Raw genomic sequence first — 27,668 nt, 5'->3', positions numbered from 1 at the left:
GTTTATTCAAGGTCAATTTTAGAACGATAAAAAGCGCTAAAATGATGAAATATGAACTAGAAACACTGACTTCTGGCTCACTTCCGGGTTTCCAATCCAAATTTTCGCCAATTATTGACGCTATTATTGACCATGTGGGGAACTTGGTAAGCTTACTACATATATAGATGGCATGGAAATATCGGCATTTTGAAACATCTTGGTTGAAAAAAAGTGGTGGGGGGCGTTTATTTGAGGGGGGGGCGACTATTTGACGAAATACGGTATGCATTTAAAAAATGTATGAAGAATCTCTCAAAATTATAAAGGACAATATCTGATACAATCAAACAAACATGTCTTGTTAAAAAAAACAAATTAGTTTGACATTTGATTCATTTTGCATGACTGTGTCCCATAATATTGTTATAGCATTAAATACACTTAAAATTAGGCCAATTAACTGATGCTATATATTTACATGCTATGCAATCAACATACTAACATATTGTATTAGTGAATGTTATAATTATTCCCATTACCATGATTACATTATCATTGGATACAACACAATTTTATCCATCCATGATGGCATAGTTTAATTGACTCTGATATAATATTTATACACATTGTATTTAATAGTGTTATTATTTTTCCCATTTATACCATGACTACATTCTCATTGGATACAATGCAACTTCATCTATCCATGATGGCATAGTTTAATTGATTCAGATTATGCATTGCTTGAATTAAATCTCATGCAAAATTACACCTGAAAATGTGGTATACATATGGGTATCACTATGAATTTGTCTGTCTGAATCCCGACACTTCAACCACACTACATCACCAGTAGCAAGCTGCAACACAGCTGTATTACTGACTATATCACGGCGATTGTCATCAGTATCTCTATACACACTATTGATGAGTACTTGATTCTTCATCAGTTGAATGGCAGGATTAGATGTCCTAAACCCAATATTGTATGTAAACAGATAGATACCAGGAATGTCACAGGTAAACTGTCCTGATCCTTCCTGAAAATCATCTCCAACATTGGTGTGAACTTGCTCAAAAGGCAAAGCTTGACCAGCTGAGGATGGTGTGAAGATGGTACTTCTTACAGCTGAAAATGCTGACAGACGACTCTGTGATATTTCACCTTTTTGACCTTTGACACCAGGTCCTCCAGGGGGTCCTACTGGTCCAGCAATTCCTCTCTCTCCTTTCAAGCCGGGATCCCCGATGTCCCCCTTTTCACCGCGTGGCCCAATATCACCTGGTATTGCTGGACTTTTACTTGCCATGGTTTGGTTACTACATGTTAAAGCTGCAAGAACATAGAGCAGAAATGTTGGTAGTCCTGGAGGGAAAAATAAAGTTTAAAAAAAAGAATCAAAATATGTAATTAGTTAAAACATTTCTCTCTGGTTCCTGATACTATCATGGGTTAGAACTTAGATAAGGACAGGCCATAATCCTTAAAGATAAGAGAAGTAAACCCCAGACAGCGCCTTATCTGGGGTTTAGACTGCCATATCTGAGTTTACGCCTCTTATCTGGGGTTAAGGCGCCTTATCTTGGGTTTAGATGCCTTATCTGAGGTTTACGACCCTTATCTAGAGTTAAGGCACCTTATGTGGGGTTTAGATGCCTTATCAGGGATTTATGTTCCTTATTTAGGGTTAAGGCACCTTATTTGGGGTTTGGACTGCTTTATCGGGGGTCTACGTCCCCTATCTGGGGTTACGGCACATTATCTGGGGGTTGGATGCCTTATCTGGGTTTAGACTGCGATATGCTAAGGTTAAGGCATCTTAGCCACAGGTAAGGAACGTAAACTCAGGATAAGGCCGTCTAAACAACAGATAAGGCGCCTTATCCCTAGATAAGGGATGTAAACCCAAGATAAGGCAGTTTAAACCCCATATAAGGGACATGAACCCTAGATACGGCGGAAATGACACACTTAAATGCTTCTGCTCTCATTCAAAAATCACATTTACGCTCTACCAAATGGGGGCCATCTTGGATTTCTGTGCAAAAATTATGTTATAACGTCAAATTAATGTCAGATTCGGATTTCTTGGGGTCGACTTACCCGAAAAAGTGTTTTTGTACACGATTTCAGGTACTCTGGTTCAAAACTTATTTTTTCAAGATGGCGCCGGCAGCCACCATCTTGGATTTCTGGGTAAAAATGAGGTTGTAATGTCAAAGTAATGTCAAATTTGAAATCCTTGTGGTCGACTTATCCAAAAAAAGTGTCTTTGTACACGATTTTAGGCCCTCTGGTTCAAAACTAAATTTTTCAAGATGGTGCTAGCCACCATCTTGGATTTCTGGGTGAAAATGATGCTATAATGTCAAACTAATGTCAGAATCGGAATCATTGTCTGGTTCAAAACTTAGATTTTCAAAATCGTGGCGGCGGCCATTTTGGATTTTTGCCTCTAGCGAAAAATGCTGGGATTTTCGCGAGGGACATGGAGGCTATTTTTTTTTCTAAATGGTCCATAGAAGTCGAATCAATCATCAAACCTTACTAGCCAGAGAGTGGTCACCAAGTTGAAGTTTTTGACTTAACTAATATTCCCTGGAGCTCTTGCACAAAGAATTGCTGACACTTGTTGATGTACAATCTTTCGAAGTACCATGTCATGTCTCCAGTTATATCTTCCCAATCTTAGGGAATACTCGCAGTGGCAGCAGTTGAAGATAAGCATCATCGTGCAGTTGTTGTAACCACACAGAGAGGGCACAGTAATAATAATAATAATAACTTTATTTATACACGGTAAAAACATGTTCAATACAATATTGATCTTCCACATGTCCGTGTGGATAATAAATATTACTGACATACACAAGTTGTTTTAAGAATACAAATCATTAATGTACATAGACTAAAAACTAAAATTAATACGATATTTCACTAAAAGACAAAATATATATAGGCTTAATATATAAAATTTGATAAAAGTAACCCTGCATTCTTCCTCATACAATCAGAATTTTCTGGATTTGCTGTAGGGGGTGCATCAGGTGCCTCAGATACCAGTCTCGAGTTTGTGTCAGACTGATGTGGATGTACTCCACCATTATACCGGCAGATTTATTTTATAGATATTTCAAAGATATATACCAAAATCTGAATTTTGATGATTTTTACGATCGTCCGGATGAGCAAATCACTGAATGGGCCTTTAATTACTAATGTTTATTAAGAATAACTATTCTAAGGCAGTTATAGATAGAAAGTTAAAAAATAAGATTAATATTATGCAAATGCATTTTTACTTCTAATACTAAATAGGCACAAAGTGCATAAATTGAACTTCCCATTGAAATTACACAGAACTCCTCCGCTTCCGGTCCCACCCCTGACTAATTAACTGTTGTAATTAATTAATATACTTGTTCAACTGTGTTTATTATTATTTCATTAAATTAATAGTTTATCTTCAAAATAAGACCAAAACCAGTTGTTCATGATGGATTTTATAAATAAAAATATAGAGAAATTTTTTTGGAAAATATTTATTGGGTGTGGAGGATGGGTTTTTTATTATATACACACATGATCTGTCGTTGATAGCCAAACATGAAATGACCCTAATACACCTCTTTATCCTTCCACAACACAAAATGATATGTGGTTGGTTGAACCATAGCAACAACAAAACAAATTACCCAAGCCATTACGATTAACACGATTGTTAACAACCACTTGGTTTAACATGTGTGGACATACATCTTAAACAACTGATGTTCAACCAAGGGAAGCAACTAGGCCTATGAAGTATTATACACATGATATAAAACATAATATAAATATACACAATTAAGGCCAGAAAAATGTTCTTTGCTTGATTAAAAGCCAGTGTGAATTGCAAATGGGTTACCTGAATGGGTGACTCCATTTGAAATCTACATCCCCTCTATTATGTTGGAGATTAAGGTCATGTCTTCCATAGGGGTGTATGGATTTCAACCGGAATACCTTAAAAGAAATGCTTACCTGTCATTGTTGTTGTAGCAGCAGTTGGTTCAGTTATGAAGTACTGGTGTGTAGTGCACAGTCTTCTTCCTCGTAACACTATTCTGTATAATTTATATGAGTATCCAGATTCAAATATATTTGAGTGGAATTCAAGCTGCAGTTGAGACTCTAAAGATCTGACAAAAAAGGCTTCTAAAGCTCACAAATTATAATTAACTTCTCCTGTCAATGTATGTTAGCCATGGAGTTTCAAACAATCAAGCTCCTTTTAATGCAAGAAGCAGAATTACCTCCTAGAGCAACAGACCAGACTGACATAGAGGTTGGTTGTTTCCCAAATATATACAACTTGGTAGTTCAGTTTGTGCGTAATATCTATATTTTCCGCTAAATATTAGACTTTATTTCAACACGGAAAACCCAATTCAACAAAAGTTGTTCTTCCTTGGGGCCGTGCATAAACAAACATACAATGTACAAAATAACAAATAATTACAAAAGCTTATTATCTAGACTTAAACATATTACAAACTCAAAATTATTAATTGTCAAGCCAAAATGATACTTATGGTTACATACATACCATGCTTACAGGCATGGCTTTATGATTGTTTAAGATTATTTTGAAAGTATACAATGTTGGAGAGTTTTGGATAATATTTTCTAGTTCATTCCAGCTTACAGCACCTCTATATGACAGACTGCGCTTTTTGTACTCTGTTCTTGGCAGGGGAATAGTTACATTGCTTTGGCTTTGACGAAAATTATAGGTATTGTTTACGTGACTGAAAATATGCCTCAAATAAGGAGGTGCAAGATGATTTAAGATTTTGTAGGTTAAAATTAAACAATTTGAGTTTTGTCTGTCAATTAATGGTTTCCAATTAAGTTCAGCACGGACATCTATGCTAGGTGTGTAAAATATGCCTCAAATAAGGAGGTGCAAGATGATTTAAGATTTTGTAGGTTAAAATTAAACAATTTGAGTTTTGTCTGTCAATTAATGGTTTCCAATTAAGTTCAGCACGGACATCTATGCTAGGTGTGTCATTGTGCACCACAGATAGTTCTTGCAGCCCTGTTTTGAATAACTTGAAGTTTCTTTGAAACAGTAACACCACAATTTCCCCATACAACATTACAATAATCTAAGTGCGGCAGAACAATAGCATTATACACAGTACATAAAATATCCTTAGGGAGACTATTTGCCCTGCATTGTTTGAGCATGAACATACCTTTTAGACTTTTTTTCACGTACATTATTGATTTGCTCATTCCAAGTTAATGTGTCATCAATAATTACACCCAGATGTTTACATTTATTAACTTTCTTTATAGTTACACCATTTATGTTGATAGATAATTCATTAACACTGTTCTTAATTGTATTGAGTCTTTGTCTAGATCCTATTAGCATAAATTCAGTTTTATCAGTATTCAGACTAAGTTTATTACTTTGTAACCAATTATTTATAATTTTTAAATCATTATTAATACATTCCGTGATATCATTTGATGAGTTAGAGGCATAGTACAACACAGTATCATCTGCATACATATTAACTTTACAATGAGAAACATAATTTGGTAAATCATTTATATAAATGAGAAAAGCAAGTGGTCCGTCAATTGAGCCCTGGGGCATTCCACAAACAGTTTCTTTAAAGTCTGATAGAGTCCCATTTACAGATGTACATTGGGTGCGACCAGAAAGATAACTAGTAAACCACTTAATACAATATTCACCTACTTTATACATTTTAAGCTTACTCAAGAAGCCCTTATGGCTTACGGTGTCAAACGCTTTCTTCAGATCCAGCAGACATAATCCAATTAAATTACCTTTATCAATTTCATTATACCAGTCCTCCGTGATGTTTATAAGAGAAGAAGAAGTGGAGTGAGATGGCCTGAAACCAGATTGGTTTATATTAATTAAACAATTTACATTTAAGTACTTGTACAGTTGATCAAACACGGCCCTTTCAATAATTTTAGAGATAACAACTAGAATTGAGATAGGTCTATAATTGCTAGGATCATTGGGATCACCAGCTTTAAATACAGGAATCACCTTTGCACGCTTCCAGCATGTAGGAAAAGTACATGATGCAAAAAGAATTATTTATTAAATAAGTTACAATTGGTGTGATTACTGGTGATGCTATTTTCAGTAGTCGAGATGGAATGTTATCTAAACCAGTAGCTTTATCATTTGCTAACTTATTGAGTTGATTGAATACATATTCATTTGATACATTTACAAATTCAAAATGTGACTGATCAGTTTGCTGCTTTTCATTGACTTCATAATTACAAAAGTTATTTTTAGCAATCTTACTTGCAAGTTTAGGGCCTATATTGGCAAAAAAAAATTGTTCAATTCATTTGCTTTATCCTTAGGTTCAGTTAGTGCCAGGCCATTTTCAGAGTTAATAACAGAGATTTTTGTATTTTTACCTTTAGATGGAACAATATGCCGTAGATGTTCCCAGCTTTTTTTTATATTATTCTTGTGTGCATCAAAACCTTGTTTAAGAAACTCTTTCTTTTTATCTTTTATAAGTTTGTTAGTTTCGTTTCTAATTTTACGGAAATTTTCCCAGCATTTGTTATCATTACTTGATTTAATAGCAATTTGTTTAAGTTTGTCACGTTTACGCATCATATTTAGCACATCATCGGTGATCCATGGAGAACACTTTTTACTTAATTCTATGCTTTTTAAAAGGTGCATGCCTGTCAATTACTTCAAGAAATAATTTTTCAAATAGTTCAGCTGAAGTGTTAACATTACCAGTATTAAATACACTATCCCAGTTTGTTTGACACAAATCATTTAAGAAGTCAGTTTCATTGAATTTCTTGTAAGAACGAGATGTTCTGAAGTTATGTTTATCTGCATGCATTTTATCATCATTATTTTCATTTGTTGGTTCATTACATATCCTGTGTTTTTTACCCCATATTGCATATGATATTGAATGGTCACTTAAACCAACATGAATTACTCCAGAATCACATATCTTAGAAGGATTTGTACAATATATAACATCAATGAGTGTTTTACTATTCTTAGTTATCCTGGTTGGTTCCTTAATTAATTGTACAAGGTTCATATTACTACAAATTTCTTTGAGTCTATTTGTGTAACAATGAGGAGTGCTTGTTAATAGATCACAATTTAGATCACCCATAAGTATATAATCTTTACCTTCTGACTCAACTACTTGAAGAAGATGATTAAGATGATTGAATAGATCAATAGCTGACCCAGGCACTCTATACCATAATATAACTATAATGGGTTTCCTTTTAAGAGGCATTAGTTCAATAGTAAGCAGTTCAAGTTGATTTGAAACTAAATCATCTCTTACTTTGTGAATACAGTTTTTGTTTACATAAAAAGCTACACCACCACGCCTATTATTAACATAATTTCCATTTAGTACTCTATCATGTCTATAAAAAAAATAATTATCAATATCTATAATGTTATCTGATATATGTTCATTTAAGAAAGTTTCACCAAGTCCCATTACATCAATGGGATTATCATTAAGTATATGTTTTAGCTCATCAATATTACCAGTAAGACTGCAAATGTTTAGGTTTGCTAAAACAATATTTTTTCCATGTGTATTAAGAACTTTGTAGGGATTAAAATTATTCAAGTGATTATTATCATTTATACTATTGTTGTCTTTACTGATTTGGTTTGAATTGTCACTTGATATATATTCAAACTATTGTTGCTTTCAATGCCCATACAAACTTCACTAATATCATTTAAAACATAATCAGTATAACTGTCATTGCTATTTTCAGCACTATTTTCATTTAAAAGGTGGATGCTATTTGTTAATTCATTGATCACTTCGTCATCATTATCATTAGGATCAACATCATTGTCATTCTTTACGTTAACATGAACATTATTTCTCACAATCGTATTTTCATTTTTGACTCTACTAATTTCTTCTTTACTGATTTGGTTTGAATTTTCTCTTGATATATTCAAACTATTGTTGCTTTCAATACCCATACAAGCTTCACTAATATCATTTATGGTATGATTTATATTGTCATTATTAATATCATTAACATTATGTATGCTTTCATCAAAGACAGGCAAGTTATTTTTAACATGAATATTTAAGTGTGAAGTAGAACAATCAATGTTTTCATTGATACCAGAATTAACGACGCTTACAATTACAGTATCTTTATCTTTTTCCTTACAATACTTGTTTCTATAGTCACATGTTGTAGTTCTAGAAAGCACAGTTTTGGAAAAGGAGTCATCTTGATCAATATCATATTCCTTATTAAAAGTGAACTCCTTGAAATTTCTTTTGACAAAGCAAGTGTCATTACAATCAATACATTTCACATAACAATAGGGGCATATAATGCCTTGGTCATCATCAAGATGATTAGCAATATTTAAAGACCTTATTACTTGACTCCCTGTATATCTTGTTTGTGAGGGAAAACATTTGTAGAAATAGCTATGCGAAGGTTACGAACAAGTAAACTAAGTCCATAATTGTTCAGGTGTACATTGTCCCAATACAGATCGTCTCTTAGGATTTTTCCATCTAAGAAAGTTGGCGGATTGTCGACAAAGCGATACCCGTCTGCTTGATTGGGTATTTCTATAGAAGATTCTGTTCAGTTGTTGAGATGTTTTATTTCCTTTGTCATGATAAAAGCGAGGAAGAGTCCCAGAAATGATAATATGTGCCGATTGAAATGTTGCTAGTGTAGTTTCAATAAGCGCTCTGCTTTGTCTTTCACATGTCTCAATTGATTCTTTAGCAGTACTATTTGTCCAAGCTTGTAATACTACACATTTCACGTTGCTTGCGTTGCCATCAAAGTCTGTTACTAACCGTTGAACATCAGCAATGTTTGCTCCTCCTTTTATGCGATTACCCTTGTTGTTTTACCTCTGTAAAAACGAGGCTCACTAATTCTGGCACACATAGAGTTACTAAATATGATGATCTCAGGATCAGGTTGTGGAGCTGGAGCTGGAGCTGGTACTGGGTTGGATTCCCTTCTTGGTGTACGCTGACTCCTTTGCGGGGGTTTAGAGGGGGTCAAAAGTGATATGTGTGGGGCACTCGGTGCAGCAGGCATGTCCATTTGTGGGGGAGTGTCCTCAACATTCAAAACGCTAAAAGAGTTACGAAGTGGGACAGAGTTGGTTGCAGGGTTGGTTGACATACAAGTGGGTCTTGATTGCGGGTGGCTAGTCCTAGTTGGAAGTTGAGTTGGTGAACTGTGCTGCATACATGATACAGGTGCTGGCACTGGCATAGGTTTAGGCTGAGAGGTGTTGGTAGCAGATGTTTCCAGGGCACATTTAGCCAGTAGACTGTCATTTTGGGCTTGTAGCACTGTGTTTCTCGTGCAAAGTTCATTAAAAGACTTGGCTAACTGAGTGTGTAATTCCCTTATTTCCTTGAGTTCAGATTTCAGTTCATTGTTGTGCAGTTTCAGGTCTTGATTTGATTTTGTCTTGTTTTCCAGTTGTTTCTGTAGGTTGGCAAAACAGTTCAAACTTTCACCATGCTGGGTTCCAGTAGATTGTGTTGTCATTGGAGTTGTTTGTGATCCAGTTGATGATGATGGGCATGCATGTATTAAGCTTGTGTCCGGGGTAGATGTCATGAGAAAGTGAATTTCACTATCATCATGATCACTGAGGTCACCTTTTGGTTGATGTTCATCCTCATCCATTCTCTCTTCAATTTCTGGTAGAATGGATTCTGTCCAGGCATTGTGATTAGTTCCTTGTACATTGATAGTGGCAGTGGAGGTATAAACAGTGATAGTTGCTGTGGGGTCTGTAGTTCTAAAGGTATGACGAAAGTTATTGTTGAATAAGTGGAATACACCAGAACAGCCTTTGTTGTGAATTATATGACGCAAATAAAGTTGTACAAGAATATTGACCTCCTTATTTGGGCATATTTTGGGACCGGTGCTGTCAAATTCAACAGGTTTGACGTAGTGATTGTTGAAGTGGCATAAACCAAAACAACCTTTGTTGTGAAGTATATGACCCAAATAGAGACATATAGTAACTCTCTGAATATTGACTTCCTTATTTGAGCATGTTTTGAAAAAAGTTTTTGATAGTTCAGTTTGTGCATCGATTTTCACCTAAATGTGTGATGTATAAACCAAAATGGCCCATGCTGTGAATTATATGACGCAAATGGATTTGTACTTCCTTATTTCAGCATCTTTTGAAACATTTTTATGACCCACAGTTGGTCCTTTATGGGCTGTCAAGACGTGACTGAACACATTACGACAATACTACACAAGTTTGGTGTGTTGCCAGGTTCTTGGATAACAAAGTCACAAGATCATTTCTGTCTGGCAAACTTTGTATGCTGCAAAAGTTCATTCCCTATGTTAAGGTTGATGAACCAGAACGTCATCAACTTCTTTGTAATGTTCTTGACGTAATGAATATGCCATATCTATGTATAAGAAGCTCTGGTATAACATGGCAATAGTTTACCAATTTTAGCATTTTCAACTATTGAATATATAATTTGCTGGCTTTTGTATACCATGTTGTGTTTGGTTACTATTAAAGTTTTGCCAATTTTACACAGAGCCCAGATTCACAAAAGTTGATATTTGCAAATTGAAAATATTTTATTGTTTAACAAGTTTAGTAAAATTATTTATTAAATTTGTCAGATTTGCTTTGGTTTGAAATTGTAGGACAGTTTTCCCAGTATTTGCAAGTTGAAAAGCAATATAATAATCTGAGTGGAAGTAGAATCATTATAATCCACTCTTCAGCATACACACAACAACCGCTAAATTTTAAGCAAGTAATCCCCTCACCGTCCTTTGAGGATGACCAACAAATGCTCCAGTAAGAAAACAGCTAAACAAACTGGATATCAACAAAGCATGTGGACCAGTTTGTGGCATTCCTGCTCTTGTTCTGAGAACTGGCCACTCCTTTAGCACAGCTCTTCCAGGACTGTTTCAACAATGGACACATACCAGTGCAATAGAAAGTTGCTGATGTGATCCCATGTTTCCAAAAAGGGGACAAACACTCTCCGAGCAACTATCGGCCCATCTCCCTCCTCCCTGTACTCTCATGGAGAGGTTGATCAATGAGGCTATGTGGAAGCATCTGAACAATCAGAAGCTGATTTTCAAGCAGCAGTTTGGTTTCAGAGTTGGCCAATCAATATCTGATGCCCTCACTTATGTATCCCAGCATCTGAACAGAGAAGAAGCCCGGGGAAGAAGCTTGTGTTTTCTGCCTGGACATTAGCAAAGTGTTTGACCCCACCATTACCCAACCCCGTGAGGCAATGAGGATAAAGTGCCTTGCCCAAGGACACAACACGCTGACACAGGTGGGGTTCGAACTTCATAACCTATGGATTATGAGCGGCGCCGTATCCACTCGGTCACACATGCTCCTATTTAATTGTTCATATCTTTGGAACTGGTTGATCAATTTCAATGGGGTTTTCTGCAAAATCTAGCTTTGTAAATGCTTGTTACTATCCTATAAAAACCGAAAATTTGATATTTCCAAGTTCCGACTGATTTTGCTTGATCGCATCACATATTGGTTAAACATTATACCTAACATTGGTAAATATTTTAACCAACATTGGCTAAATTTAATTAGCTTTTCAAATTTTTAACACCATTGGGTACAATTCGTTATTTTAACCAACCATTGTTTTTGTGGTAATAACCAGCAATTGGTTACTGAGAAAGGACACATTTTATACAAGTTGATTAAAAGGTGTCTATGTTGCCTTTTAAACTAGTTTGTAGGTAAAGTAGGTAATGGGGATACGCATCCTGCACAAGAACAACTAAACACAATGGGGAACGATTGCTCGCTACAAGAGAAAACTGAATATATTAAATAAGAAAGAATGAACAGTTTACCAACCCAAAGTGTTACAATTAAACAAGACAACAAATAAATACAAATCCCGACCGGCACACAACCCAACTTGAAAAAAAGCAAGGGAATGTGCCGGCATGGTATTCGAACCCATGACCTTCCGATCTCTAGACGGACGCCTTATCCATTAGGCTACCAGCTCCCACTGATAAATGGTGGTTAAAACTGGGTCTAATGTTGGCATTCGAGGTATACAATACACACAAACGAATATTACGCAAGTACACAAGTGAAGGAGATCATTACTGATGCTTAATCGTTTCCCCAGTATAATTATAAGTAAAGTAGGTAATGGGGATACGCATCCTGCACAAGAACAACTAAACACAATGTGGAACGATTGCTCGCTACGAGAGGAAACTGAATATATTAAATAAGAAAGAATGAACAGTTTACCAACCCAAAGTGTTACAATTTTAAACAAGACAACAAATAAATACAAATCCCTGTATCTTAAACAAGACAACAAATAAATTAAGACTGGGGAAACGAACCCAGTTTTAACCACCGTTTATCAGTGGGAGCTGGTAGCCTAATGGATAAGGTGTCCGTCTAGAGATCGGAAGGTCGTGGGTTCAATTCCCAAGCTGGCACATTCCCTTGCTTTTTTTTTCAAGTTGGGTTGTGTGCCGGTCGGGATTTGTATTTATTTGTTGTCTTGTTTAATTGTAACACTTTGGGTTGGTAAACTGTTCATTCTTTCTAGTTTGTAGGTATTAATTACACATATAATTTCGCAATCTATACCAAGATTTATGTTCAATTTAACATGACAAGATGTAGTGGTTCAGTGAAGAAAGTTCAAAGAAATAGGTCTCAAACTGTTGTAATGTGTAAGAAACTTCATTTAAAAGGTCACCTTTTTCGGCATATATACAGCATTGAATATTGAGACAAAAATAACTTTAGTTCATTTTGTATATTGAAGACTAAGTGCAGCACTGCCTGACCTCCATTTTGAGCCTTTTGAGAAACAGGGCGATTGAAGAAATGGTCATATCTGCCTGATGTTACACTACAATGCTAGACAAAATAGGTTGGAATAAAAAATAGAATGTGCACCTTGTAATGGCCATATTTGAGTTATTTTAGAGCGATGAAATGGCCCTTTCTTTAATGTCAAGTCTAAACATTACCCTCACCCCCAATACCTCCCCCTGCCCCACCAATCAATGTTGGGTACAACTGAGTGCACAAAATGTCAGGATTCAACATTGATCGGGGGAAAGAGGATCATTTGTAATACCATACTTATTTCATTCCAACCCTTTTGTGCATCTTTGAAAAGATGTGTTATGGAGGTGAGGATTTGTGTTACTGGAAAGAGAATTTCATTCTGAAAATGTTGATACCAAAATATAATTTTTGCCAACAATGGAGATTAGGCAGTGTTGCCCTGAGCCATTGATATTGCAGTACTGTTTCAAATTATGTATTAAAGCTGTTGTATAGAAAAAGGTCAATTTCAAATCTGTAGAGATAAAAGAAAACTGACTTACTATCTTGGCTGCTTAAATGTGAGGGGGGGGGGGGTGAGGTTTAATGTTAGGTAAGACATTAATTCAAAATTATTCTGTTTTCCTACAAAGACAACAAATTTGGCTGATTATTGAAAGTTTTGACATAAAATTGTACATTATGGCTTAAAATCTTTATCTACAATATTAATACAAAATAATGCCCACAACTTAGTTAGATGTACCCACCCATGAAGATGGTTGTTTTACAAAATGTTCTGACATTCATGACTATGCAGTACTTCTGTTTTGTTTGTATAACTTTAGATATATGTGAAAAATTCACTGTTTTAACAGCATTGTTTTATTACCATCATTTACAAATACCACCACCATTAACAATATTTAGATATGAAAATCTACAGGCCCTTGTTGTCCATTAAATTAAAGCCATATTATAACATTTTCATACAAAATAGATTAGCATTTCTTTGCCATAAAATGTTAGTTTTTACTGTCAGATATATCCCCTTTTATTTTTGAGCCGAACAACTACGGCAGAGCAAAGAAAATTGGAATTTACTACCAGCGCATATGTCGCCAATACGTACCACTCCTTCGGTCATGTTATGGTACGGCCCTTTGTTGTGTAGATCACCGTCGTTACGCCGTTAATGCGTACTGTGTGTTATGAACATCGTGTATCGCGTCGACTAATAATTCCATCGTAATAATAAAAGCGCTGATTCAGGCGTTTTATTCAAAATCTCGGATTTTGACAAAACTACAGCACCTAGACTCTTGATTTTTTCAGGGTATATTGGTTTAATAAAGTACAATATAATCGTGTAAAAAAATTAATTAAAAAAAATCAGTGAGGGCGTCCTCCTCAGCAAATGTTATAATATGGCTTTAAGTTAAGTTAGGGTCGGTACTCATTTTGTACAGCAACATTCATTTGCCAATTTCCAAAATTTGAACTGGTTGCAGAGGGCAACACAACCTTTTTTTAGGGGGGGGGGGAGGGCTTGTGAAAGACATCTATAGGTACATGTACATATAGTAGTTTAAATTATTTCATTTATATTGAACAACCTGTATGCGCCTGTAGGCTTAATGGTTGTTTGCCAAAGATCCTGTCATTTAGGGCTACACAATTTATGTTTTTATTATTGAATTTCAGATATATATTGTCATTTTGATACAAGTTTACTACCACCCATTTACAAACACCACCACCATTTACAATATTTAGGTCTGAAAATCTACTGGCCTGGCCTTGTCAATTTTACAGTTGGTATTCATTTGTACAATATAAACTTTTTTTCAAAATTTGGACTGGCTGCAGAGGGCAACATAACATTTTTTTTTGGCTTGTGTGATTACTAAAATTATAGTTTAATTGTTTTTTTAATGTAACCACATCACATTTTTTTAAACAACATCAGAATCTTAAAAAAGTGTACCGAGACAATATAAAGTCTGCACAAAAAAGTAACACAGCTGTTATAAATACACCTTTGGCTTCAGAACTAGTAATTATTTTCACAAAATTTTAACATAGAAAGAAGGTTTAATGGCAAATGATTATAAAAATTAGGTCTTCTGGGGGAAAAATATCTATATCTTCAATATGAAAGGTCAAAATTGTCAACTGATGGTTGGCTTTTCATCCCAACAATGTAAACTTTAAGAACATATCATTAAGATTGATAAAGTTTACTTTGAGGACTGTAAAATGTCAAAAATTTCAAAAATTTCAATTTTTAATAATTTGCCCTAAAATTTTTATTTCATCATAAATTTCAAAAATCAATATTATTTGATATCAGAAGGACATTCCTCGTATTCAAAATTCAATTTGATATGTCTGATGTGCTCTCAGCAGTTCCCACAAAAAAATATGTGCAAAGGTGGGTGACCTACCCCTTAATGCGGCTGTGTACTCTAGACATTGTTTCTTTTGCAAAATTGAGTTTTTTTGATATATTTGTACTTTGTTATGTTTTTTATACATACAAGGAATGAAAATCCTGGTTTGTAAACTCCAACTGCAATATTTTAATGATTTTATTTCACTATTCCACTCGTGTTTGAAATTGAAAAGGAAAGAAAATCTTTGTTGTACCAGCAGGGTACACGCAAGCAACAACGCATCGCGTTATGTGTCGCGCAATTTGTTAACGCACAAATACGCTACGCATGCGTGGCGCTTATCTGCATGCGCGGCGCATCTTATGGAAACACCACAGAAGCACAAAAACCTAGTGGTCAAATGGCTCCGTTTTAGCTGATAAAATGTGGGGTTTTCAAGTTCTTTCCCCGATTTAAATATCAAGTTATGAATGGATTTCGCTCAAACTTCTCAAGGGGCCGTGGATTTACCCGATGTTCATGTAATGTAAGGTAGAAAAATAAAAACTGCCGCATTCTCCTTCGAGATTCGATGAAAGTGCAAAATGTGACCACTTTAAACTTCAACTGCCATTATTTCAATGTTCATTTTTTCGGTAAAATGACGATTTAGGTACACAATAACTCAATAAATACAGCATCTATAGGTAAGCAAATATGATCATCGTAAAAAGCATGATCGACTCAAGAAACGGTTTTCTCATTTTTTTATATTTTGGTCTCTTTCCGATTTTAGGCATCATTTTTTGCAAATAAGCGCTTGTGAATTTTAAAAGTTCAATTTGATGCCTTATATGGTCAATATCTCAAAAATAAGGCCAATATCAAAAAATAAAAAAAACGTTTTTGGAATGGAGCCTCAAGATTGAGCTAAAAACAAAATAAAATATTTTGGAAAGAGTGTTTTTTGTTATGATGTACCTAACAAATATTGCCAAAAACTCACTTTTTGTGATTTTCTTCATAATTGTTGTTTTACCCCAAATCTGTATTTATATTAAGATTTATTGATGTCTTGCCTTCATAAAAATGTATACTTTTATATGTCTTGCGTGAATAATTACAAAGTTATGGCACTTTTCCTACATGCATGTCTGAGAGTACACAGCTGCCTTAAATACTCTTATAGGCCAATTAAATGTTGCTATTATTTAATGCAATCAACACATAATTAGCGAATGTGATGATATTCCCCATCACTATATGATTACATTCTCATTTGATATACAATGCAACTTCATCCATCCATGATGGCATGGTTTATTTAAATCCGGGGGTACTCAAGTTTGGTTTGGGTAGGGGTGTGCTGCTGAGAATTTGAAAGTGGACCCATCATTATACCAATTTTTCAAGAAATTTGGACCCATCAATATACTAAAATTTACAATTTTCGGTAAAAAAATTAGAAAATTTTTCAAAAAAGGACACATCCATATATACCAAAATTGGCCTAGAAAAAGGGGTCATTGATATATCAAAAGGCCGAAAATGCTCCCCATGTTTATGGCACGTCCCCGTATGGTCATTTGTACTGAGTACCCCACTGGGTTTGATTGACTCTGATGCATATTGTATTAGTGAATGTTATTATTTTTCCCATAACCATTATGATGAATACATTCTCATTTGATATACAATGCAACTTCATCCATCCATGATGGCATGGTTTATTTAAATCCGGGGGGGGGTGGTTACTCAAGTTTGGTTTGGGTAGGGGTGTGCTGCTGAGAATTTGAAAGTGGACCCATCATTATACCAATTTTTCAAGAAATTTGGACCCATCAATATACTAAAATTTACAATTTTCGGTAAAAAAATTAGAAAATTTTTCAAAAAAAGGACACATCCATATATACCAAAATTGGCCTAGAAAAAGGGGTCATTGATATATCAAAAGGCCGAAAATGCTCCCCATGTTTATGGCACGTCCCCGTATGGTCATTTGTACTGAGTACCCCACTGGGTTTGATTGACTCTGATGCATATTGTATTAGTGAATGTTATTATTTTTCCCATAACCATTATGATGAATACATTCTCATTTGACACAATACAACTTTATCTATCCATGATAGCATGGGGTAATTGACTCTGATATGAACATGATTTTTCCCATTACCATATGATTACATTCTCATTGGACACAATGCAACTTTATCTATCCATCCATGAAGGCATGGTTTTATTGAATCTGATATGTACATTGTATTAGTGAATGTTATGATTACATTCTAATTTTTGATGCAATGCTATTTTTTATCCATACATGATGGCATATCATGGTTTGAATGACTCTGATATGTACTGGGTGTCTCAATAAAAATAAGCCCTGTAGATTGGTGGACATAACTTAAAATATTGGCAGTAAAATAAAAACTTTATTAACGGTTCAAAAAATGTGAAGTGTCTTCTTTAAAATGGTGCAAAAATCATTAAAATCTGTTCACGCGTCACTGAGATAATTGGGAAACTACAAATAGACTCGTTTTGGACCATTCCAATGGGGCGATACACATTAACAATAAAAGTGTGCTAAGTTGCAGTTTAGAATGGAAGAAGTAAATGAAGTAAACTGCGAGTTTACTTCATTTACTTCTTCCATTCTAAACTGCAACTTAGCACACTTTTATTGTTAATGTGTATCGCCCCATTGAGACACCCTGTATTACTTCAATTAAATCTCATGTAAAATTACACCTGAAAATGTAGTTTTAAGACTGGTATCACTATAAATTTGACGCCCTGATACGGAACACTTCAACCACACTACATCGCCAGCAGCAAGCTGCAAAACAGCTGTATTACTGACCATGTCTTTGATATCTTCATCAGCTTTATATACGCTATTGATGACCACTGCATTCTTCATCAGTTTAATGCCAGGATCAGATGTGTAAGCCCCAATACTGTATGTAAACAGATAGATACCAGGAACATCACAGGTAAATCGGCCAGATGATGCAACAAAATCACCACCAACATTGGTGTGAACTCGGTCAAATGGCAAAGCTATACCAGATGAGGATGGTGTGAAGCTGGTACTTCTTGCTGCTGAAAATGCTGACAGACGACTCTGTCCCATTTCACCTTTTTGACCTTTGAAACCAGGTGTACCGCTATATCCTCTCTGCCCAGCGATTCCTTTTTGACCTTTAACCCCTGGTATACCAGGGGATGCTGGTATTCCTCTTTCTCCTTTTAAACCAACTCCAGTATCCCCCTTTTCGCCCCTTGGTCCAGAAACTCCAGGTCCTCCAGGGGGTCCTACTGGTCCAGCAATTCCACTCTCACCTTTCAAGCCGGGACTTCCGATGTCCCCCTTTTCACCGCGTGGCCCAATGTCACTTGGTATTGCTGGGCTTTTACTTGCCATGGTTTGGTTACTACAAGCTGCAAGGACAAAGAGCAGAAATGTTGGTAGTCCTGAAGGGAAAAACAAAGAACAAAATAACGTAATTAGTTAGTTAGTTAGTTATGACAGTCCATATAATCCTCAAAGATTAGATACACAATATGTTATGGGGATTTTTTTTCTTCTGTAGTTTACTTGTGTCTTCTACTGGTACAGTCAGCTCAATGATAATGCCTCTCTGGAGCTTTATAAACAAAATGAAAAAAAGACAATACTGGAATTTCTACTCTAAGAAGTGGGGGCAGTCTTGTTTCTGAATATAGTCACCAAAGATTGCCTTCTTGATCCCTTGTTGACAGCGCACAATGCCGCATATCACCACATTCCTCAAATCAACTTTACCACAGTAGGTATAGTCAAGCTGTTAAAGAAACAGAAAGAAATGAAACAGAAAGAAAACAAGGCCTCGGGACCTGATAACATCCTGGCTAAGATCTTGAAAATTACCGCTGACAAAATTGGTCCAGCGTATAGCTGTTTTATTTCAGAAATCTCTGGATTCAGCCTCTCTGCCAAATGATTGGTTTCTTGCCAACACATCCATCCATCCATCCATCATCTCAAAGAAATTTGAACACATCTTACACTTGCACATTATGACTCATCTTGAAACCCAACACATATTGACAGATAAGCAACATAATCTTGCCCTATCTCTTCAAAACAAACAGCAAACAGATCTCATAATAATGGATTTTAGTAAAATATTCGATTGTGTTCCACATAACAGACTTTTACTAAACTCCAAAACTATGGCATCACTGGTAACATCTATATATTTATCAAAAACAGTGTGTGGTCTTAGATGGTGAGTACTCGGACTGGGTGAAAGTAAAATCTGGAGTCCCGCAAGGGACAGTGGTAGGTCCTTTACTGTTTTTAATATATCTATGATCTACCAGACAAAATATAATTCTTTTTGCAGACAACTGTGTTGTCTACCGTAATATAGCATCCACCTCTGACACAGTGAAGTTACAACAAGATCTCCAACCCTTGACGCAACACACTTGGCAGATGTCATTCAATGCCGAGAAGTGTTCTCGGTAAGAATCACCCACAAAAAGAAACCCATAACAGAATACACACTGCAAGAATCAAAAAGCCATACCTACCTTGGGGTAAAGACCTGGTAGAGATCACCAATAATAATAAGTGGGCCAACATATTAACAACATCACAGCAAAAGCCGACAGGTCCTTGGGTTTCATAAGAAGAAATCTTGTTTCATGCCCTCAAGATCTGGAGGCCACCGCATACACTACTTTGGTCAGACCGTTACTAGAATACTCCTCTGTTGTTTGAGACACTCACGTTTTGGAGCAAAAAAAGCAAGTTGAGTCTGTTCAAAGAAGAGCAGCATGCTTTGTGAATGTAATGATTACAGCAGCAAGCAGCATGATCTCAACATTGGGTTGGGATACAATAGAACAGAGGAGGAAAGTAGCAAGAATAACTATGATGCACAAGATCACCAATGGATAGGCTGCCATCATGGAAGGAACGTTTCTACAGCCGGTTAACCCAAGCATCACCACAGCATACCAACGCCCAATCAGAACCAAAGGCTGCTGGGTACATTCTTATTTCCTAAACACAATGAAAGTACTACAATACTCCACAATCAGCATAACATCGCTTCACACAGTGCCAGAGGGCTGACAGTAAATTTCGCTGATCCCTCCTTTTTTTTCTATGTAGATTTAACACACGATTCCCGCTGTTGTTTTGATTCCACTTTAGCACCCCCGGTACACGCATGGAGGTCGCCATTTGAGGTTTTAGCACCCCGGCTACCTTGACTACGCGTTCAGCATCGCGTACAGTTCGCGTTCCCAACTGTCAATCATTGGAGGTCAATCACCTGGAGCTTGACAACGATATCTGAATAGACTATTGCCAAGGCTTACGTGTATGCGCGAAATTTAGGTTAATTTTTGTGACTGAATCAGTATTTTTCTTTTATAAATCTTGGCCCGGATAGCGGGATTGTTGGTTGATTTAATGTATTTGATAAATTAGGTTCATGGATGCGTTAAAAAATATAATTAAAAGTATTAAAAAAGCTGTTCAACATTTGAAAAAAATGCACTGTAGCAGGCTTGAAAAAGTCTAACCGTGGATGCAGCAAGCCGCGATTTTAGGGGTTATTTTCAATACTACAACGCGGAGCACGGGCACGATGCAGCCGGTAGAAATCGCGGTAGTGTTCCAGGCCTACGCGATGGCAAGGTAATGGCGGCCTCCATAGTTGTATTACTTTTTATATAAAGTGACGCTTCCCAATCTTTATTTATTCCCTGACAGTGCACACCAACATACTTCTCATCTGGCCCTAATAAGGTGTTGAGTAGTATTCGACTAGAACTAGAACTATCTTCTCATTAGGTTAGTGGATGGTAATGTCTGGTGGCCTTGATATGGTCACTATTTCTGGCGGGAATATAATATGTGACACGATCAAGGGAAATAAGTCGGATGTCGCTAATATTGATTTTGAGATATCGGCAAGGAAAGTATTAACATTCTTTTGTTTTATATTGTTTTCAGCAACCGATAAATTCATGTAACTTCACAAAGAAAAGGCGTATCAACATGGGGTTTTCACTTTCTGAAAGCTCTAAATGTCCTCTTTAGAAACATGTGTAAAACTCATTTTCGACCAGGGCCGACATGTGACTCATTCCCCTTGATCATGTCACATATGGTGTTTATCTTCATCCCACCACTTTCCAATCCTCACAGTACTGGAATTTGTAATGAGTCTTGTCACCCAACCAGGCTGTATGCCCTCTTCTGCCTTGAACTTGAAGAGTGACACAAGTCAAGAACTTACATAGGCTCCTAGGCACTATAAAAAACAACCACATGGGCCAATCAGTGGTTCACAGCAGCTTAGGGACAACAAGAGTGAAGGGGTTCATCAGTAAAGCATCAGCCGCATGAAATACCGTATTTCGTCAAATAAACGCCCCCGGGGGCATTACATTTTCCCAATGGGGGGCGTTTATTCAGGGTCAATTTTAGAACGATAATTCCCGTTAAAATCATTAGGTAAACTTAAAATTCACTCTAAAATGACGAACTATGAACTAGAAACACTGACTTCTGGTTCACTTCCAGGTTTCAATCCAGATTTTTGCCAATTATTGACGCTATTTTCGACCATGTGGGCAAGTTGGTAAGCTTACTACACAAGATAGCATGGAAATATTGGCATTTTTGAAACATCTTGGTTGAAAAAAGTGGTGGGGGCGTTTATTTGAGGGGGGCGACTATTTGACGAAATACGGTAAGATGCTTATGCAATCTGCTCTTGGAAGAAGGTGCACAGTTGTCAGTTACATCTCCGACTAGTCCATCTGGTAGGCTATTCCAAACATAAACTACAGTGTGGATGAAGGTCCTGCCAGTAGATATGGTTCTTGAAACTGGTACTGTGAGAGCATGGCAAGGCATGGACAAGCTGGAGCTGGTAGCTCTTCTGACTACAAATGGCTTTGGTAACAGTGCCTTCGGATCTTGTGGGCACAAGCTGGTGTACGTGTGCATCTTGTAGAGGACTATTGCTGCAGCCACTTGATGTCTTTGACCTATGGATAGAGTCTAGTAATCCTAGAGTGGTGGTGCTGGCACTCATCCAAGACAGTGAGGCGTATTTCATCACACTGCAAACTGAAGCCTTGTAAAAAATTTTCTGCCTCTCACATAAAGTTTATTTGCAACTCTCCTCAGAGCGCCCAGCTACTGTCCTGCTCTGAATGAGATATATAATGTGCTTTGTCCAGGTCTGCTTGTTGTCAACTGTGACCCCCAGGATCTCCAGATCCTCCTCAGCCAGTTTGGTGAGTACCAAACAGAAGATCTAGCTTGGTTGGATTCCTCTTTCTTGATATTGTCATTGCCTTACATTTCGATGGCTCGAAGGTCACCTTCCATCTGTCTGCCCAGATCCTCATTTTCTCTAGGTGTCTGTGTAGGCTAGCAGTGACGACTTTGGGGTTGTCTCAAGATGTAATCTCACAAAACAAGGTAGAATCATCTGTGTAGAGGTATAGCTGGTTTTCACACTCATCACCCAGGTCATCAATGAAGACAGAAAACAAAAGTGTACCCACTATTGACCCCTGGGGAACTGCTGCATTGATGGAGGAAGTACTTGATGTCTGGCCAGATAAGACAACTTTGATGAAACTATCTGTCAGATAGCTCCTAATCCAGGTGAGTAGCTTGCCTGATATTCCTTTTGCCATGAGTTTCGAGCAAAGGCCATTATGCCAGACCATGTCAAATGCTCCTTTGATGTCCAGGGCAATCGGGCGCACCTCGTTGCCTCTGTCCAGGGAGTTGGACCACCTTTGAGTCAGAATGGTGAGGATGTCAGCTGTGCTGTGGTGTGGCCTAAATCCAAACTGTCTGTCTGAAATCACTTGGTTTCCAAGGAGGTACTTCTGAAGTTGATTCTGAACAACAGCATCCATGACCTTGCTGATGATGCAGAGCAGAGAGATGGAGCGGTACATTTACTTTGAATCTCTCTTATGAATAGGGATGACAGGTGCAGTCTTCCATTGGCTTGGAGAAGCACAGCTTAAACAGCAGGCTTAGTGGTCTTGCAAGTTCTGCGCTGCACTCCTTCAAGACACTTGTAGGGATTTGATCAGGACCAGTAGCTTTATCGGCTTGCAGATTGCTAAGAAGCTTCCTAACATCTTTGACTTTGAAGGCTATCTTTTCCATTGAGCACATTGCTAAATGCTGAACTTCAGGAGCAGATTCTTCTGCACATGCAAGCTGACATTTAGCGGCAAAAGGTGCAGAATTTTTGAGCTTTGTCTTTTAATGTAGTGTAGACTTGACGTCCATTCTTCAGCACTGGTATATCAACTCGATTGGACTTACCAGCCAGGGTGTTAAAAGTGTTCCACCTTTTCTTGCTGCTGAGGCTGCCATCTGCTCAACTTGTTGTTATAGCTCCTTCTGGCTACCTTCTCTACACGATTATATTCCTTTCTAGCTTTTGTAAACTTATCCTTGTTTTCCTCGGTGTCGTTCTTTTTTAGCTTCCTGAATAAGCGGTGCTTCTTAGTTGCTGCTCATTTGCAGTGGTCATCAAACCATACCATACCTCCAGTCTTCTTGAAAACAAGCTTTGCTGGTATGAAAATCTCCATTGTATCACTGATGATAGTGATGATGTTGCTGCAAGCTTCTTCTGTTTCATCAGATAGGAGTGCAAGAGACCAGTCTCGGATGCAATAAAACCTCTCATTCCCCACTATACATATCCTTGTCGTGCTGCCACATTTTGCGCTTTTATCTCTATACAGCGGAACATTCAGTTTAAAATGAACTGGACCGTGGTCTGAAGTACCTAGTCTTGTATGTACTGTGCAGGTGGCATCAAAATCAGCGATGACCAAGTCAAGAATCTGGTCTCGGTAGATTATTTGACAAATTGTGTTAGTCCTAGAGTACTACACATCTCAAGTATGCAACGTCCAGCAGCATCTGTTGTATGGCTGCCAAGCCATTCCTTGTGGTGGACATTGAAGTCGCCAAGAAGAACTACTGATTGTGCATTGAATTCAGAGAGCTTTGACAAGGTGGCTGATGATATCACTGTTAGGTCGAAATAAAAAAATCCCGTTTTGGGAAAGATGTGCACATTAAGCGTAATCTAAGAATCTCCTCCAGTGGTCGAAATAGTAGTACATTGGTTTTATTAAGTACTCAACTTCGGGAGCACATAGCTGCTATTATATTTCAGTTTGTCGTTTTTCTCGAACTTATAGCATGTATAGTTAGCTATAGGATTTTTCCACTTATTAGATATCTATATTTCGCGATTAGTTGTTCTTTAGACAGCAGCAAAGAGTATTTTATGATACTTCATTGTTACTGAGAACCACATCAGCTCCAAAATCAGCCATCTTAGATCATGTTGCACAGGCTAACCATGTTATAGACTGGGAAGAATCTTGGGTGGGAGCATGACAAAGGGTGTAGAGAAATTCAGGGAGCAATGGAAATAAGGAGACATGGCACCAAGACCCTAAACAGAGAGGAGAGCCCATACTTCTCAAATTGTGATTACGATCCACTACTGATGTCTGCAAAAGAGACTAAGGAACACCAGAAGCCACTCAAATTGTTTGCCACGAACTTAAGGTGGATCAAATGATCATATCAGTCATACCTGATGAAGTCCCCTGATGTGTAGGATTACATATATTATAATATATGTAATATTATAAGGAGTAAAAATTCACTTGGTTTTCTCAAACAAAAATCCAAGGTGTTTATTTACTAAACAAAACTGATGAATCTATTCAGCAACATTAAAAGTGGGTATAAACAATATTGAATGTCTAATCACTTGAAGGATTTTACAAATCCATGTTTATTCAATTTGTGTGAGACACATTTTTACTCAATCCTAACATTTGTAGATTGTTTGTAAGAATCCATAGTTTTAGAGAGTAATACTAGGCCTATTATTAGTATAAATCAATGGTTTAAGTCAGCGAATATCCTTGAAACTGTTAATTCTGCACGAGTCCACTCACCTTGTGGGTTCGTATCCAAGAATCAACAGTTTCTTGTGTATTCTCCTTAACAGACATGGATATGCTCATGTAACTTGCCACCTCAAGTGATATATCACTTCAAGTCATCTTCTTCCTTATTAGTGCTGGCCTCATAATATTATGTACCGTATTCATTCCAATATAAGCCCCCAGGGCGCTGAACAAAGTCATTTTGGGTGGGCGCTTATTTTTTACCTCGTTGACCTAATTTTTTTGTAAGGGGTGTTTATTAGAGACAAATTTCTGATGTTATTAATGGGTCCTGAGATGTTCTAGTAGCTTTTCTGATGCAGAAAATGTATTGCAAGTTTACGCAGGACTTGCAGCTATTTCACTTTATCGACTTCTGTCACTTCAACATTATTGGTACCCCTTAGCAAATTGAAAATACCCTGGGTGGGTGTTTATTGGGGCATGGGCGCTTATTGGAACGAATATGGTATGAGTATTATCGCACTGCGTACAATCAAGCTGTACTTATTTTACTCTGGAACCTAGATTAGATGAGTGTATGGTCTAAAAGACGGCATTTTGATTTAAATCGACCAGTCATGGTCATATTTGGAGTAAAAAATTGAGTAGGAACATAGAATTGCATGTTGACTGAGCGATTTTAAACATTTATCAAAGACCTGTTTCATTGGTTTTTGTTTTTTTAAACTAAAGGGAAAATGGAACTCAGGCAGTGGCGTAGTCTGTGGGGGCGCTTCGTCATGGGCGTTGGTTCATGTAAGGCCGTCGGTGAGAGCGGAAGGAGTTAGTGATAAAAATTGGCTTAACAATAGACTATTTTTGTTACTCACGGTGACAGAAAAAAGGGGAGAATTGTAAAAAAAATGATGAGAAATTTTGTGTTGTTATGTTTGTACCGCCCATTATCCTTTATATTGTTTGAAGTCATGGGTTTTGTGGATGTTCTGCTCGAAAGGAATGCTGAGCTCAATAATGATGATGGATTTAGAGCTTTTATTAACGAGAACCAGATCTGGTCTTTGCTGTGTGGGAAGAATATCAGGAGGGATTGTGGTACCAGCGAGTTTTATAGTGGCACCATCTAAGTCACAGTAGAATTTCCAGGACTGGTCACTGATATCTTTGAGAGTGTCCATGATTATGCGGAGAACAGAGTTATGATGCCAAGTATACCGACCTTGATCAAGCATGATTTTACAGTGGTTAAGGCCATGATGGAGGGTCTTGTGATTACCACAAGGTATTTGGTACATTTGGTATTTTGGTACTTTTTTCCCCAGCAAATCAGCTTGTTTTTGGTGGGAAGGGTGTCAAGAAAAGCATTCAACATAAGTTTCATGATGCCTTTAGGAAGATTGTAAATAAAAGATTATACATTATACATACACTAGGCTGAAATTTACTGAAAACACCAAATGTCTACCATACTTGGTTCTAAAGTTATGAAATTTTTTGATGTCTATTTTCTTATGTATTTTTTTTTCTTCGTTTTTTTACTCCATATTTTTACCTTTATCTCAGTTTCAAATTTGCTGCCTTCGGCCCCGTGGACCAGATCGTGTCACATATACAAATTGTTTTATTATAATAAAAGTGTGTTTCTATAAAATATAAAATATGATTTCTGACAGTATAGCTCTTTGAGCATACAGAAAAACTTACCTTTCATTGTTGTTGGCTGTTGATACTAAAACAGAAGACTGGACTGAAGATGGTTGATTTGATGATTTTCTCCACTCAGCTAGTGGTGATATTCAGTCTTGCAGAATTGGGTGGTTATCCAAGTTGGTATAATATGAAACACTGACAATTAATAAGTAAACTGTCTTCTTCCACTTAACAGTATTATTATGAGTATCCAGATACAAATATCATACAATATTAAAGTGAAATTCAAGCTGCAGTTCAGTTTCTAAGATCTGAGAATAGACTTCCAAGTTCACGTGGAGATCACGCTGATACAAATTGTAACTTGGTGTAGTTAACTCTCTAAACTTTTAGAGTTTACTGTCGGTGTATCTTAGGCACTAAGTTAAACAGATCCATGCAAGCAGAGCAAAGCAACAGACCAAACTGACATAGAGGTTGGTTGGCTCCCAAATATATACAACTTTTTGATTGTTCAGTTTGTGCGTAGTATCTGTTTTGTAGCTCAGTTCGTGCGTAATATCTGTTTTCAGCTAAAAGCGTGACGTAAAGTGATTGTTGAAAATTGGCATAAACCAAAACAGCCTTTGTTATTAAGTGTATGACGCAAATAGAGTTGCAACTGTCAGAATATTGACTTCCTTATTTGGGTATGTTTTCAAACATTTTTTGACCTATATTTGGTTCTTTATGTGCTGTCAACACGTGA

General features: G+C 36.9%; 2 protein-coding genes across 4 annotated transcripts in view; one reads left to right on the top strand and one right to left on the bottom strand.

The window, feature by feature from the left end:
• LOC140168644 (vacuolar protein sorting-associated protein 8 homolog) overlaps positions 1-27,668 on the top strand; it is a 93,441-nt gene that overhangs the window by 28,240 nt on the left and 37,533 nt on the right.
• On the bottom strand, positions 4-27,588 carry LOC140168643 (caprin-2-like). 3 transcript variants are annotated; one of them, XM_072192053.1, is made up of 2 exons: positions 26,975-27,588; positions 4-1,348 (listed from the first exon to the last, which is right to left on the bottom strand). In XM_072192053.1, the coding sequence occupies exons 1-2, from the start codon at positions 26,979-26,981 to the stop codon at positions 732-734; spliced, it is 624 nt and encodes a 207-aa protein (XP_072048154.1). In that variant the 5' UTR covers positions 26,982-27,588; the 3' UTR covers positions 4-731. The 3 variants fall into 3 exon arrangements, with proteins under 3 accessions (XP_072048154.1, XP_072048153.1, XP_072048152.1); XM_072192052.1 differs by lacking the exon at positions 26,975-27,588 and adding an exon at positions 4,007-4,165; XM_072192051.1 differs by lacking the exon at positions 4-1,348 and adding an exon at positions 17,987-18,760 and having other exon boundaries at positions 26,975-27,574.

This window comes from Amphiura filiformis, chromosome 13 (assembly GCF_039555335.1).
Source record: "Amphiura filiformis chromosome 13, Afil_fr2py, whole genome shotgun sequence".
Classification (NCBI taxonomy): Eukaryota; Metazoa; Echinodermata; class Ophiuroidea; order Amphilepidida; family Amphiuridae; genus Amphiura; species Amphiura filiformis.
Note: the sequence above shows the minus strand (reverse complement) of the source record. Positions and strands in the feature narration are given on the sequence as shown.